We start from the raw sequence: 17,229 nt of genomic DNA, 5'->3' as shown, positions 1-17,229 counted from the left end.
GAAAGGATGAGATCTTAAAGGCAATGCCTATGTTTCCATAATCCCCTATACGGTGTGATGTGCAATATGAGATGTTTGATAGGGGAATGTAAATGGGGTGAAGGGAAGTGGAGAAGTAGCGAAAGAATGTGGTGGGATGGATGGGTTTTGAATTTGTGGTGTAAAAGGTGCAGATGCATTTTGTTCATTTTTGCCATTTAATGATTGAAAATGAAATGATGATGATGATGTATAGCATTTCTTCTGTGTTATCCGAAGTGTCTTCCACCATGTCGGAACTTTGTGGAGCAAGCTGTTCTACCCACTCTCGCTCGGTTCTCGGTATAGGTTTTTCTGGAGACTGAATTGGTATTGATGTGTTTGAAGTCGTTTTGAACCTACTATTGTTCTTACTTCTTGCGGAGAGCTTTTAGATCAAAGGCCTAGGTTTCTCAGAGAGTACCAGGCTTTGATACCATGTAAAGAAATACTCTGACACAGAAACACAAATAACAATCGTACGACAAAGCAGAGATTGATGAAAGAACTCGGTTAGGGTTAGGGTAACTCAGAGACAATGAACGCAAAAAATAACTGAAGTGATATAACTGCTGAATATACAATGCTCATGCAACAAACACACTATGTAGTGAAAGAATACTGAGGTTTGAACTCTTGTATCTCAAGGATTAGGGCAATGGTAATGAGCTGCAGAGTGTGTCGTACTCTGAACAGATCTCGAATTGCAGCAAGGCAGCCTCCGGATATAGAATACCAGCAAACGCAACAGTGAAAAGTTGGATCTGATGCAGACAACAGTGAGGAGAGAGAAAGACTAAAAACGCGGATAGGACAGCCTGTAGGAGAGAGAAAACTGCCAAACGCAAGTTGTAGATGACGTGGCAGGCAGTACTGCAGCAGGTCTGTGAAAGAATAGCAGTCGCTTGGCTGGGATCAGCTCCAAACTGCGAGAAGAGGGCTAGAAATCAGGCGTCAACCGATGTAGACAGTTATTGACAGCTTTGGCTGAGACGTCCTCCACGAATGGGGTGTGGGCAGCAAGTTGAAACACTTGAAATCTCCAAAAATGAGATTGTGGACTAAATGGAGGGCAGCATACGTATTTATAGAAAGTTTGGGCCCTCCCAAGTGGGTTTGTGGTTATGGGACACAGAAAATCTCTAGGATTGCGTTTCTTTTAAATAAATAAGGTTTCTTCATTAATTAAGCAAGTTTCGGGGCTGTTTAAGTAAAGCTAATGCATTTTCAGCTCAACACCAAGTACTCAGAAAAAAGTTGGATAATAAGGCTATCAAATGCATTTTTGTGGGTTATAGTAGTGAGAGCAAAGGCTACAGACTGTATGATCCTGTATTTAAAAAAGGTGTTTGATAGTAGGGATGTACTATTCGATGAAAAATCAGAATTGTCCCTTGCTGGTTTTGACACATATCAGGCTGCCCGTGATGTATTTGAAGTGCGGCTGCCCATTTCATTTGGTGATTCAGTTGGAGTTTCAGCAAGTGAACTTAATGTTCAGCCAGCTAGTCCATTGGAAAATGCAGAAAATCAGCCATTGGCTGATCTGAATATTCAGCAAAGTGCTGAAACTGAAATTCAGCAAGAGCTTGTGCACACTCAAGAGGCAAGACAAATGCCTAGATGGTATTTACAGACTATGAAAGATAGTCATTTGGATGCACCCATGGCTGGTAGTACTAGAAGGCAAGCTCATATGCATGATACTGCACATACCATGGAGTTTGTTATGACAACAAGTATAGTTGATTATGAGGAGCTTGAATGTTTTGAGGATGCACAACAAAGTGTGCATTGGATGGCAGCAATGCAAGCTAAATTTGATTTTATCATTAAGAATCAAACATGGGATTTAGTGTCTTTGCCCTTTGGGAAGAAAGTCATTGGAACAAAATGGGTCTACAAGCTGAAACAGAATGCAGACGGATCCATTGACAAATATAAGGCAAGGCTTGTAGCTAAAGGCTAGGCACAAAAGAAAGGCATTGACAAATGAGGAGACATTTGCTCCTACCTCCGAATGACTACCATTAGGTCTATGGTTGCTTTGGCTGCCCATTATGGATGGATTGTGTATTAGTTAGATATTAAAATTGCATTTTTATATGGGGAACTCCATGAGGAAGTATATGTACGGCAACCCATAGGTTTTGCAATTGAGGGATCTGAACACTTGGTTTGCAAGCTGAAAAAGTCTTTATATGGCTTGAAACAAGCTCCTAGAGCTTGATATGCAAAGATTGATGCCTTTTTACTCAGTCAAGGGTTTATAAACAGCTCATCTGAGTCTACTCTTTGTGTATGTAAAGAGGGGGGATCCATGCTGATCATTTGTCTATATGTTGATGATCTTTTTCTTACAGGGACACATGCTAATCAGATTTCAGCATTTAAACAAAATTTGCAGCAAACTTTTGAGATGTCAAACTTGGGGTCTTTGCATTATAACTTGAGCATTCAGTTCATACATGTTGCTAGAGGTATTGGTTTATCACAATCAAGATATAGTGGTAAACTTCTTGAGAAGTTTGGCTTACAAGATTGCAAGTCAGTCTGTACACCAATGGAATGTGGACTAAAGCTATCATTACATGATGACAGTGATTTGTTTGATATACACACATATGCTCTAGCAATTGGATGCCTTATTTACCTATGTAACACTAGGCTGGACATATGGTTTGCAGTTTTAGCCCTGAGCAGATATATGCATCAGCTACGCATGTCACATTGGCAAGCTGTTAAGCGTTTCTTTCATTACTTGCAAGATATTAGATCTCTTGGATTGCTTTATGCCAAGGGGAGACCACTGCAGTTACATGCTTACAGTGATTATGATTCATGTCACTCTAGTGCAATTGTTTCTTTCTTGGCTCATCTTGCAAATCTTGGCTTAGCAAGAAACAATCCACTGTTGCCACATCGTCATGTGAAGCTGAATACAAGGCAGCTTTCACTACCACAGTTGAATGCGTATGGATTAGACACTTGCTAGCTGATCTAGATGTATCTATTACGGAGCCTACTCCTTTGTTCACTAATAGTTAGAGTGCCATTGTGGTGGCATAGAACCCAATGTTTCATACACACACGAAACACATTAAGATACATTATCACTTTGTCAGAGAGAGGTTACATGCAGGTGATATCAGCCTTGTCTATTGTCCTACCACCAGTAGTAATGTGGCAGACATCTTCACCAAAGCTCTTCCTCGTGACAAATTTGAAGCATTTCGCAATGCTTTAAATTTGATCTCCTTTGGTGGCAGATGATCCTTGTACTTTTGATCACTCTTCACTCCAGGGGGGTTTGTTGGGTTTCACTCACGCCTATGCTCACAAAGGAGTGTCGGTGATTAGTAGGACACAAGGGCACTTTTTACTCTCGGTACGAGAGGTTTTTTCCCCTAGACTTATTGTCTTCTTTCGTATGTGCTTATGTCACACACTTACGGGCACTTATCATGTTCGGGTGTGAACTCCCCCTACAACCCTAAGGTTTAAGGGTTGTACTTTGTACTTTCAGTTCACACTCTTTCAGTCTATTGCATTAGGTGTTGTGCTTCACTCTCCACACTGTCTACTACACTCTCAAGTGAGCTTCGATCCTCTCACACCCTCTCACAAATCAGGGAGTCTCCATCACTAACTTAAGTTGACCTCCCATACTCACAATACTTAAGGGGGGGCCTCTTAAAACTTGTAACTCGACACATTTAGCCTCCAAGTACTTAGCAAAAAAATGAAACTATGAAATGGACTTTATAATTGGTCAACTAGCTATTATTGACAATGTGGACATAATTCAACAATATTGACCATGACTTGTCCCTTTGAGAGCCGTCTTATGTCGTGCATTTTGCACATATTCAATGTTCCCCTTTTCCGGTTCTCAAACTCATTTCCTACCTCAGCCATGAAGCATGCACTTTTGGAGGTTGAAAGGTCCACTCATCAATCTTTTTTGCGACAGGATCTCCCTCTTGAGCAGAGGACCATTTGCATGACACTCTTTCCTTCCTATTGGTATGGTTTACGCAATATATTCATGGATGAGTGATTTTCCAACTCCGGAGAAACACACTTTACTGTTTCGTTTTCTCAGAGCTCTCTTCTTGGACATCCATTTGGTTTGCATTATCCATCTAAGATTCCTTGCCACTTCTGAAAATGCATGTAAACCCAAAGACTCTTGGAGAGTTTTTTGTTTCTTTGTCTTCTTTAAATCCATGGAATGAAAGATAAACATTATTCATAAACTAATCACCCTTGACAACCAAAAGATATTGATTTTTGTGATGTCTAGTGCCAATGCTTGTGCCTGGTGTCAAATTGTCGATGCAGTCAATACTTGGGCATGGTCCTTGGAGTGACAGTTACCTGCAAGTCCTTGACACATGTATCCTGGATGACAGTCACGATGATAGGGACAATCCAAGCTGCCTGTTGGCCTACTAGAATGACAGCCACTCAGCTTCTTCATGCTGCCTGTGACAGACTCAAAGAGTCAAATGATAATCATTGTTACTTTAGTTTATAGACTCTAGACTACAGACCTTGTCAGTAAGACACAACAGCCCAGTAATAAGATGCACCCTGTTCATAAGATGTAGTTAGGTTGGTTTGATGATTTGTTTGAGTGAGTCATGAGTTGGGCAGCGGGCTGCTGATTCTACTAAAAAGAGTCATGACTACCGATGACTGGCAGTTAAATCTCAATGCCTGTGTGTTGAAAAACAGGTTGCTGGAGTCGCATGTGACAGTTGGCTAAAATCCACGAATCACTAAACAAATGGAGGTTATAGTCTGTATTAATAGCACTAGATGAAATGATGTTGTAGCCTGTATTGATAACATTAAATAAATCGATGTTGTAGCATGTATTCATAACTTGTAATTCAACTTACGAGACTTTGTAAGCAGTTGAGTCTTGGAGTGAACTCAATGCTTGTCTGCAGCAATCACACAGCTGTAATGAGCCTTCCCTTGGGCCTTGGGGTCTTTGGTGTAACTGCCTATCCAACATATCCAGGTGAGCAGTGTGAGTGTACTAACAGTTGAGCGACATGAGAGAGCTCGGAGCATGAAATGGTAGGTAGTGGAAGATCTCTCTCACCCATAGGTTACAAGGTCCAAGGTTTCAAGCTGTGTCATATGGATAATAATACTTATCCAACTTATAAAACCTTATCCTGAAAGTTAAACATAAGGGCTTGTTTTGGATGGGCCTTTTTTTGTCTTTGCCATTTCCTTGAAATTCTTGCTTGTCGTTTAGGTGCTACATTTTCAGCCTACCATTCCATGGAAATTTAGGCTTCTTATTTTCCCTTCACTAGACAATTTCAAAGCCTTTGGATGGGTGGATGGCTGTCAAATGCTGACCTTGGCCCACTATCACGAAGTGTGACCTGGGCTTGACATTTAAATTGCATACTACAAAAACAAACACCACAAACAGAACCTTCAATAAGAGGAAAAAGACTGAAAGAGAAATGCTCATTCACTCTTGTATGCATTTGTTACTTGAGCAATCTGGTCTCAAGATGAGTAAACAATGTGAGCTGCTTGTAGTAGTGAAACTGAAGTACAGTTCCTAAGATGAGTAAACAGAGTTGAGGAACGAGAAGTGTGTAAGCATGAAGAAAAAGTTGAGAGGCTCTTGTGAGGGAAGTGAACAAATGGAAGGGGATGTGCAAATAATGCTAGGTAGCAGCGGAGCCAAGAGTCCATTTTCCTTTCAAAGAATCAAAAGCATTATCCTTGACAACTGATGATTGTGCAGGATGAAATTGTATAAAATTCATCAAGACCTATTAGCAACCTCAAAATTTTTACCTTCAGATTTTCACGAGATTTTAAAATAAACTTGAGAATTTTCATACGTGTGTGTCTCTCTGTCATATTCATGCAGAGAAAAAAAAATTCAGCACATCTAAGCATCTGCTTCAACTCGTCAGCTTCAACTCGTCAAAGTTGGTTCCCTCACTATATTTTCTCTTCTTGTTCACAGGATTGTGGGTGGAAAGCATGGGGGGAAATATCCTACGGTGGAGCAGGCTGCATTGAAAGGGCTAAAGCTGCAGAAGTTTTGGTATGTTAATGAAACAGCTGAAGTGGCATAACAACTGCCATGGTTCTTAAGAACATCAACTTTATCACAACTTGCTAGCTCACCTTTGTTAGCTTACAATGTTTGTTTCTTCCCTGCATCTGTAACTCATTGTATGCACTTTTTGTGTTGAATTGAATAATAAAATGATTGCAACAATTCTCTTACCTAGCTTTTTATTCACTTAGGTTCTGTCCTGGTTAGAGGAATCGTTTCCTGGGATTAGCAGTTCGGTTATGTCTTATCTTATAGGTGTTAACAGCTTGCTTGTTAATCAAAACACCTACAAAGAAAGGGAATTTCTAGATGTACGGATGCGAATGGATGGTTTATTTAGTTCTCCAAGACAGGCTGTCCAATTTACTGAGGAGTTTGAAGCTCTTTATACCAATGGACCTGCAGGTGGTGGTGGAATAAGGTTAGCATCATGCTGTGTAAAGATATTATATTCAAAAGGAGCTTCAAGTGCACTGCAAGAAAAGAAAGCAACAGATCATCTCTTTTTTTGTGCTGGGTAGGTTCCATGTATGCCTGCCCAAATCAACCACAGTGGTAGTGGTGATGTGTGGGTGGGTCAGGCATCATGCAGGGACCCTTCCCAGCACAAAGAAGAGGGTTGGCTTTTCAGATATATATTTCTCTCCTCTTAAATCTGGTTTGATTTCATTCATGCATATGCTTTTTAGTAATATAACTGATGTGTTTTTTCTTTGGAAATTGTGCAGCACGGGATACAAGAAAGAGTTGTTTTTGGAGAAAATACTGGTAAATTCCATAAGCATTGTAAAGTTTCATACACTACAATATTCTTGCATCTCAATAATCATGTACTACAGGAGCGGTAGCCAGATGTTCCTGCAGCTTAACAAATTATTCGGTTATTATGTTCACACACACAGAGACAGAGAGACACAGACAGACAGACAGAGAGAGAGAGAGAGAGGCGATGGCGGGAGGAGAGCCCGTCTGACCTGCCGCTGCCAATCTGACCTGCGGGACGTGATCGTGACCGTTGCCTGTCGCTGCTGTCGCCTGTCAGACCTGCGGGACCTGTCGCCTGTCACGCCTATCTACTACTGCCCCATCACTTTGCCACATCGCAGACGCCTGCCCTGACGCGATCGTCCTGCTGTCCACTGGCCCTCCTGCTCGCGTTCGCTCGTTTTTGCAGAAGGGCTGACCTCCTGCTGTAACCCTAATCGTGACGGGTGTCAGACGAATAGAGCATCTCGTCCAGATTCTCGCCGCCTGAGCAGCGCTGCGGCCGCCCGCTGCTCTCTCACGCACCCTTGCTCAGGGGTCCACCTGCGCGTGCCCGACCTGTTGACGCAGGCACCTACCTCCTGCGCCTACTCCCGCGGTTTTCGCCCACCCTGCTGATCTGGGGCTCACCTGCTCGAGTCCGTCCGCTTCTGTACCGGCGCCCAGTTGCGGCCCTGTGGCTGTAGCCCTGCGGTGCCCTGGTTTTGCAGGGCTGCGGATTCTGCACGAGAGAGAGAGAGAGAGAGAGAGAGAGAGAGAGAGAGAGAGAAGCCTGCGTGTCTCTGGCCCCTGCGATTTTTTCACTCGGCCTCTGTCTGACATACGTACTGATACAATATGGCTGGCCTGGATCTGGCTTTCATAGACCAAACGGTGGCAGCTCTTGGCCCGGATTCTGACACCGAGGAACCAAAGGACATGGTTCCGTGCACAGAGGAGATGCCCCCTACTTCTAACCTCCAGCCAGCGGGCAAACGCACCAAGCATACTTCGGCAGGGATAATGGATCATCAGGATCGTTCCTATGCTCAGGTTGCTTCTGATTCTGTGGACTCCCAGGAGGTTGATTGGGAACACCTGTTGGAGTTTGCTAACACTTTGCTGGGCGATTATGTTCAACATAATTAGGAAGTCTTTTCGGACTCTGCAATGGAAGATGTCCTAGAAGCCACTGTGGATCCGAAACATGTCTTGCGTTCCTTTTCAGTGTTCTATGAACGTGCTGTGATACTTTTTTTCACTGGTAGGATCCCGCTGCTTTCCCGTATTCGCTAGTGGCTGCACAGTCTGCTACAAGAGGAATGTGTTGAAGAGATTTTTGTTGGCCCCCGGGGTTTTTTTGAGGTGCTGTTGAAATCAGAGACACACCGTGCTGCTCTCCTGTCTAAACTGCCATTGTTCGTTGATCGCCGTCTGGTCCATGTGGTGCCATGGCGCCCCATGGCAGATTTTCAGCGTCTGCTACAACGTGAATGCCCTGTGTGGGTTGAAGTGGAAAACTGTCCGGCTGTTTATTGGCCACTGCTAAAAGACACCATGGCTGCTGTGGGCACTGTTCTGGTCCCCCCAAGCCTAAGGGCCATGAATCGCAACCGCCTGTGTATGTTATGGGACACTGCGTGAAAAAGGCCTGCTTGGTTACGCATTAACTGCTCTGGCATGCATCCTTTACATTTTCGTTTCAAATGAGGCAACTTTGCAGGACATTGCTTTTCATGTGGAAAATTGGGGCATTTTATGGCTGAATGCCCAGAGAAGCACCACACTTCAGATGCCAAGCATGTTGCGCAGCCCATGGAAGATATGATGTGTGAAGCGCCATCGCAAGATGCCACCCAGCCACCTAAAGTTTTGAATAAAGGTAAACAACAGGTCTCGGGTTTGGATTCTCGTGGCAATGACTAGGTAGATGTACGTGTGAAAAAAGGCAACAAGCATGCTGTTGGCATGATGGATACTGTGCCTGTTGCCTCATCAAATTCCATGCGTACGTATATGCGCAGGAAAGAAATGATGTCTTCAGAGCACTCTGCTCCTGCTATGGTTTCCTCTGCTCCCCATCAACAGACAGGTAGGAGAATGTCTTCAGATGGTCCTAAGGGTCCACCCGCTAAGCTAGCTTTTGATATGCGAGGTAATGTCATTACCCCATGGGATCGTCGTTATCCCCGCTCCATCCCCAAGTCAGCGGATATGCCATCCACTTCCAAATCTGGTCGTCAGGACTCTTTTGCCGTGTTAGCTGATTTCTTGGATGAGGGTGTACTAGACATTCTCGCCGAAAAGGTCTCATCGAGGCAAGCTGTGCCTTGTACCTAATCCTCTTTTGCATCCACATGAAGATAGCTACATGGAATGTGCGAGGAATTTGTTCTCACCACAAGCAACATGCCATGTAGACAATATTGCATGAGAATCAGTGGGATGTCTTGTGTGCTGTTGAACACAAGAGTCATAGTGAAGCAGGTAAAGTTGTGGATTGCCATGGTTTTCGTTTGTTCTATGCAGGGACACATGCCAGGTAGTATTCTGGTGTACATATGATTGTACATGAAAAATATCAGCCGGTTCTTATCAAGAATGATGTACATGGCTGCTTTGTGGTGATTGAAATTTTATTCGAAGGAGAGATCTTATGGTTACTTGGCCTCTATGCTCCGAATGATCCTCTATCTTATCGGGAGCTTTGGCATACCTTGCAGAGTTCCTTGTCCCTTGGCAGACGGGGTTTTTTGATGGGGGATTTTAATATGTGTGTTGATTCTTTACAGTCCACATCAGAACATTCGATCATGGATGCGCCAGAAAGACGTATGTGGCAACAGTTGGATTTTGCTGTTCTTAAGCAAGATCTCTGGTCTTGGCTGTATCCTTCTTCTACAGGGTTTACCTTCCATTCTGCCCAGTATGCCACAACATGGTCGCGGTTAGACTGCATATACATCATGCAGGATGATGATTTCCTTCCTGAGATGCTCGAAATGAAAGTGTTACAACAATATGCATTGTCGGATCATTTCCCTCTGCAGCTTGAGCTCCTTGCACAACCAATTGCTCTTTTCAAGCAATTTCTGGATAGACTCCCGTTGCGTTTCAACTCGTCTTATTTGAAGCATGCAATCTTCCAAGGCTATATGCAGCAATTGATTGATCGGTTCTTATTGGATTTCTCATCCCAGGGCACTGCTTCCTTTCAACGATTGCTCTCCAATGTGCAGCGGGTTGCTCGCCAGTATGGGATCCATCATGCCTCTCTTTGTCGGCGGCGCCGACAAGCAGCCGAGGAACTGCTGGCTTTGGTTCGTTCTTTGCTGGTGGACACTCCCGATGACACATTTCTACTATCACTTGCAACGCGTCTAGCTGATCTTATTAAAGAGTTTCAGTTGAAATCCTATCAGCAGGTCAAATTGCAACATCTCACGGACACTTTGCAAGATAGTGCTTGTGAGACCCATAAGTTTTTTCGAGCTCTCCATGCCTCTCCTGCTCGAGAGAATATGACGAGGCTCCAGGATGAAGAAGGTCAAATGGTTCTTGATCCGCAGATGATTGTGAATATGTGTAGAAATTATTTCCTCGACCTTCTTGGTTCTACTTCTCCGCCTTCAGGCCAAATTACTCATGCCCGTTAAGTTTTTTATGATCTGGTCCGCAATCAGGTTCCTCAGGACATGCAATCTACTCTGGAGGCAGATATTTGTGAGTCGAAGGTTATGGATGTTCTGTTACACTTGCCTAAGGATAAAAGTCCTGGCTAGGATGGGCTTACCAATGAGTTCTTTGAGTTTTTTGCCACCCAGCTCGCGAAACCTTTGACGGCTTTGTTTCAACGGGTATGGGAAACGGGGATTATGCCTTCCTCTTGGAAAGACGGTCTTATTAAACTGCTTCAAAAAGTTCCTTCGCCATCTATGTTGAAACAGTGGCGCCCAATTTCTTTGATGGGTTCTATGTATAAAATCTTTTTGAAAGTTATGGCGAATCGCCTCCATAAGCATCTTCCTGCCATTGTGCATCCTCTCCAATATGGTTTTATTAAGGGCAAAAACATTTTGCACAATGTCTTAAATGCGCAACTGGCAATTGATTATGCAAGGCATTCAAATCAGGAGGTCGTGCTGGTTCAATTGGACCTGGAAAAGGCTTTTGATTATCTGGACTGGTCTTTCATTGCAAAACTTATGTCTGCTATGGGCTTTGGTGCCCGGATATCTCGTCTGATCTATACTATTAGTGTTGCAGCATCTTCGCGGGTCATGTTGAATGGAGGAGTTAGCAAGCCAATTGTCCTTGCCCGCTCGGTCAGACAAGGGTGCCATTTAAGTCCTCTCTTCTCTGCCCTTGCGACTCATCCGGTTCTTTCGATGCTATCTCATATGGAAACTTCTACTCAGTTGGCTGGATTGTTGCTTCCCTCTGGACAGCACTTCATTGGTCAATCCTTGGCTGATGACAGTTTTATGATTCTGCGTGCGAACAAAGATAATCTTCACAAAGCATTAGATGTTTGGGCTCTTTTTGGTCAGGCTTCTGGTCTGCGCATAAACGCCTTCAAATCGGCCATTCTCAGCTGCACGGAGTCGGATTTGCAGTCACTGGACTAGCAGGGCATGATTGTCCCCCGTGGCTCCATTGCCAGGCATCTTGGGTACCCTTTGGGGGTTGATGTTTCCCCAAAGCAGCTATTACAGTGGATTTCACAGAAACTAGCGGCTAAGTTTCTATATTGGAAGTCTCAAGCCTGGCCCTTCCATGTTCGCCTCAAAGTAGCCTAGACAATAATGTTGCCAATGCTTACATATTTCTTGCCATTGCTACCCTGGACTACTACGACACTGAATGATCTTACGAAGTCTATTCGTTTCATGTTATGGAAGAAGGATTCCTTGCATGCGGGTATTTCCTGTATTTCTTGGTCGCATGCATGCACCCCAAAACACATGGGTGGAGGGACTGTTTTGGATGCCCACCCTCATATGCTGGCACTCCGCTGGTCTCTTTTTCACGCCATGTGCTCGGATTGTCATCCTTGGGTCGTCATAGCCCGTTACTTTCTTGAGGATCACGGGCTTCTGCATAGTAATACCCACATCCGCAGTTCGTAGTGGCATGTTCTTAATGCAGATTCTCGGTTCTCCAGTTCTTCCTCATCTCTGCTTGCCCATTTGGTGTGTTCCTAGAAAATGGTCCTCCGGAAGTCTCAGTGGCATCCAGCGGAGGATCGTTTAGCCACTAATTCGTTTCAATTGGAACTGTTGGCAGTCTCGCGGTTAATTTCGTGGGACGGTAAACATGAGCTTCGACCACAATTCAACTGTATGGCACGTTTGGGCTTAACTTCGGTCACGGATGCTACTCTTGCCAGTCGCAATATGTTCATGTCGTTTCGTACAGCCAGGAGGATTTTCAGGATCCCTCGTGGATACAGGCTTTTATGGGAACAACTTTTGAGGGTGCCTCAGAGCAGACAACCCTTTCCTGCCCTTGCTACGGATCGTCCCTGGTAGGATTGGGACTTTGCAGGCCGGCTGCATTTAGAAAAGGCTTCAGCTAACCTGGTGTATCATCTTCTGATTAAAGATCATCAATGGCTGGTTACTAAAGCTAATATTCTATGGGGATTGCATAAATCCTGGTCATGGTGGAAGGTAACTGTGATGGAGGGCTGGTTAAATAAGACACCACACCATTCAAATATAAGGTCTTTCTTTGGAGGGTGATGATTGGTGGTCTGTCGCCTGCTTCAGCTCTTTCAAAGCGCCGAATCTCCAATGGCAACTGTTTCTTTTGCACCACCATTGTGGAATCCGCCCGTCATCGTTTTATTTCTTGCCCCCTTGCTCAGAAAATCTGGTCATCCTTGTCAGTCGTCTGGCGAGCAGTGGTTGGTTTCTCGCTTCGCCCGTTTGATTGGATTTTCGCGTAGCCCAAATATCCCACACCGACTCAGCCACATATGAAGATATTGTTTCACTTTCTTCGATATTGGGGCTGTTGGCACAACTGGACCATTCGGAATGCTTTCCTTTTTGATTCCGCTTATAATGTTCAGCGGCATATTGCTAGGCTTAAAGATTTCTTGTATTGGCAGATAGATCTTCTCCGGCACTCTGACATCCTCTCTCGGGAGGACTTACGCCCCTGGCACATGGCAATTTCCTCTGCGTCTTTGCCATGATTTTGTAACTATTTGGCCCTCTGGTTCTTGTAAACAGTCAGTTTGTACACACGATGGGGTAGAGCCATCGTGTATCTTGTAATCATGAAAACTTTTCATAATTAATACAATTACCTTTTATGAAAGAGAGAGAGAGAGAGAGAGAGAGAGAGAGAGATTGACCTTTCAACACAGAGGTAAGGGGTTTTATATGAAACCTCAATCTTTGCGTGCTCCGGCAGTGGAAAATTAAAGGACTTCTGATTCAGCTTTGCGATTTGATGCTCTTGGAAGGATTGTGCCTCCTCGGGATGTTTTCCATTCCTAGCAACTGCAGTTTCCTTCCCGAGCTTCAATTGCAGGTTTGCAAAGGGTAGATCTTGTTGATGTTATCCGAAGTGAATGGAGAGATTCCAGGCTGCCAAGGCTATTGATGTAAAAGGGAAAGGGAAAGCGATGGTTCAATAGTTTTTCTCTTTTGTGATTGATTGTGAAAATTGCTTTGTGAAATGTGAAAGCTATTTCTTCAGGCAGCAAAAGCAGTATCGGTTGTGGAAAGTTGTGTTAGCTGGAAATTGGGATGTTTTTTGTGCAGTGGAGCACAAACAACATGCTTTGGTTGGATCTTCTTATGTGTTTAAGGATTATGCAGTGTTTTTTAGTGGTCGCGCTCTACATAAATTGCAAGTTATGTTGGCTGTCAAATCCTCCCTCCAACCAGCATTGGTTTCTCAAGATACCCACGGCCGATTTGTGATCCTGGAAATATGTTATGAGGGAGAGGTTTTGTGGATTGTAGGCATCTAAACTCCTTCTAATGCAAGGGAACTTCGTCAGCTTTGGGATGACCTACACTGCCTTGCCATGGCTCGTCAAGGCTTTGTTATGGGTGATTTGAATGTGTGTGTTTTTGCAAATCAGGCGACCTCTCCGCATTTGGTTATGGATGGTCCTAAGCGACAGGCTTGGGATACCTTTTGCAGCGGCATCTTTGAAACAAGACATGTGGTCCTGGTTGTATTCACAAGCCGGATATACTAATCGCTCTTTTCAGCATCCAAATACCTAGGCCACAGACTGGATAGGATCTACATTTTCCAAAGTGACTCTTTTTTTCTTGCAGTCATTGATATGCGGGTGGAAAGACAATATGTTTTGTCAGGTCATTACCCGGTGGTCCTAGAAATGAGCCACAGACCTATTCATGCATTCAAGGCTCTCCTTGCCCATTTGCCTCTTCGGTTTAATCAATCTTTTTTGTAGAAAAATCAGTTTTTGGAAGGTGTTCAGCAATTGATAGCTTCTTTTAGCTCAAAGGTCCTATCTAGAGGGATGAAAGCATGGGCAATTTTTAGGGATAATGCACGAGCGTTATCTTGACAATATGATATTCAGCATGCTTCCTCGTTTCGAGCTGAATTCCAACATGCTCAATCTTTACTAGCTCATTTCTTGTCTCTGTGTCAGACTAGGGATTCCAACGATGACTTGATCACTTGCATTGAACGGTTGAAAGGCAGGGTTCAATCTCTTTAGGAAGAGGAATATTCAAAATACAAACTATTGGCCAGAGCTGAAGTTTCACATGATAACAACTGCCAAACTCATCAATTTTTTGCTCGTCTGCATTAGAAATATACCGGGGAAAATATTATGCACTTAAAGAACGGGCAAGGTGAAATGGTGACTGATCCTGCCTCCATTATTCGGATGACTGTTGACTTTTATAGGGCCTTGTTGGGTCCGCAAGAGATTCTTTCCGATGTTGTTCTCTCTGCTCGAACATATATTTGTGACTTGGTTAGTAATCAAGTCAAACCAGAATGGGTGAATTTAATGAAGGTTGATATTTCTGAAGATGAAGTGGAAGAAGTGTTTTCTCACTTGCCTCCAAGGAAAAGTCCAGGCTAGGATGGGCTTCCTAATGAGTTGTTTTCAGCCTATGTGCAACTGCTTAAGGACCCATTAACTCGCTTGTGTTAGCAGGTGTGGAACTCTGGTATGATGCCTTCAGATTGGAAGATTGTTGTCATCAGGTTGTTGCCCAAGGTTTCCTCTCCGACCTCTTTGAAACAATGGAGACCCATTTCAGTTATGGGATCGTTATATAAAATTTTCTCCAAAATTATTACCAACACATTGTAGAAAGTATTTTTGCACCTTATTCATCCTCATCAATACGATTTCATTAAAGGTCGGCATACAATGCACAACATTTTGAATGTTTAGCTGGGAATTGATTATGCCAAAGCGTCTAGCCAATAGGTTGTTATGCTTCTGTTGGATATTGAGGAGGCATTTGATCATGTTAGCTAGTCATTTTTGTGGCAATTAATGTCTACAATGGGTTTTGGGCCGCGTATGATTTCTCTAGTTGACACTATCAGTCAGGGTGTTGTGGCTTGTGTCGCTCTTAATGGAGGAATTACAAAGGAAATTGCCTTATCTCGGTCTCTTCGGCAAGGCTATTCTCTCAACCCTTTGTTGTTTGCTTTGGTTACTCACCCGATGCTCTCATTATTGGATAAGTTGGTAGCTCAAGGTGAGATAGTTGGCTTCTCTTCCTAGCGGTGATCAGCTTTTGGGCCGGTCTTTGGCAGATGATTCTTTTAGGTTCCTTAAGGCGGATCGTATTAATGATAATCAGGCAATGGTGGCCTAGAATCTTTTTGCTTTGGCATCAGGTCTTCACATTAATACTTAAAAATCCACCCTTCTCTCCTATATGGAGAATGATCTGCAGGCCTTGGGCTGGAATGGAATTGTGATCCCAAGGGGCAATATAATCAAACACTTGGGATATCCTATTGGTGTGGAGGTTGCTCCCTGTGCCTTGCTGGATTGGATGGCCTCTTGAATTCATGGCAGGCTCATCGGAAATCTCAGAGTTGGCCTCTACATGTTAGACTAAAAGTGGCTCAATGCATTATGATCAATATAATTTCGTTCTTTTTGCCATTTCTTCCTTGGACTAAGAAGTCCCTTTTGGATTTGATCTAGCCTATCAGATTTATGCTGTGGAAAAAGAAAGGCAATCGTTTGGGGCAGGTATGGATCTCCTGGCAGCATGTGACCACTCCGAAAAGGATGGGGGGGTGCAGCTTTGTTGGATGTTAATTTGCATATGGCCGCTTTGAGGCTGTCCCTTTTGTAGAGTCTATGTATTCACTGTCATCCTTGGTCAAATATTGCCAAATTTTTCATAGAAAAGGCTGGCATCTCTCATGGTAGCATGGTTATTCATGCTTCCTGGTGGCATGCGCTTAATTCTACGAGGCCTATAAAGGTCTCCCAGGCTTTTCTCCTTTCTCATTTGATTGCTTCCTAGCAAGAGATGCTTCGTCTTGCAGTTTGGTGTCCTTCGGATATTCGTAAGGAGGAAAATTCACTACAAGGAGAAATACTAGCTTTCTCAAGGTTGTTGGATTGGCCACAAAAAGATTTGCAGCGAGACAAGTTTAATCGGGTGGCTAGGTTGGGGTTGAAGACAGTCCGTGATGATGTTATTCCTAGGCAGCCCCGCCTTTATTCTTTTAGGCGTATTCGTCGGTACTTTAGGGTGCCTCATGGATACAGGGACATTTGGTTGTCCATACAAGACAGTCTTCAAAGGTTCTCTCCTTTGCCTATGTTACAGCCATTGGATCCATGGCATGACTGAATGTTTGTGCTTCCTGATGATTTTGAGAAAAGGTCAGCTAATCAAATATATCATCAAATGGTGGATACTAAGAGATGGGTCACGGGGAAAGTTAATAAGTTATGGCATCTTAGGGATAGCAAAAAGAAGTGGCAGGAAAAATTTATCCAGCTTTGGAAGTCTAAGGTTCCGTATATCGGGGTAAAGTGTTCATGTGGAGGCTGCTCATTGGGGGTCTTCCAACGGGAGAAGTGCTCCGTGCCCAAAAGATCTCTGCAGGTCGTGTTTTCTGTACCACATGTGATGAGACATTGCTTCACCTCTTTGTCTCTTGCCTTGTTGCACGACAGATCTGGAATTTCATTTCCCATGTGTGGTCCTTGATGACTCAGCACCTCATACCAGTTCATTTGTGGATTATGGGAAATATGTCCTCGATGCCCTCTTTGCGTTCAAATTGTTCATGCCTATTCCATTTCCTTGGATGGACGGCCTTGTGGCATATATGGCGTACTCGCAATGCCTTTATTTTTGATCCAT

General features: G+C 43.8%; 1 protein-coding gene across 2 annotated transcripts in view; it reads left to right on the top strand.

Moving 5' to 3' along the window:
* Window positions 1-17,229, top strand: part of LOC148011396 (propionyl-CoA carboxylase) — a 126,642-nt gene that overhangs the window by 108,280 nt on the left and 1,133 nt on the right. The window contains exons 9-11 of one of the 2 annotated variants that reach the window (XM_087670612.1): window positions 6,029-6,109; window positions 6,316-6,545; window positions 6,853-6,892. In XM_087670612.1, the coding sequence (XP_087526738.1) occupies window positions 6,029-6,109; window positions 6,316-6,545; window positions 6,853-6,892 (351 nt within the window). The remainder of the gene's footprint in view (window positions 1-6,028; window positions 6,110-6,315; window positions 6,546-6,852; window positions 6,893-17,229) is intronic. The other variant, XM_087670613.1, reaches the window with a different exon arrangement.

The sequence above is a fragment of the Lygodium microphyllum genome, chromosome 28 (assembly GCF_053477565.2).
Source record: "Lygodium microphyllum isolate KBCC chromosome 28, Lygodium_microphyllum_v1.1.10, whole genome shotgun sequence".
Classification (NCBI taxonomy): Eukaryota; Viridiplantae; Streptophyta; class Polypodiopsida; order Schizaeales; family Lygodiaceae; genus Lygodium; species Lygodium microphyllum.
This window is presented reverse-complemented; position numbering and strand designations above follow the sequence as displayed.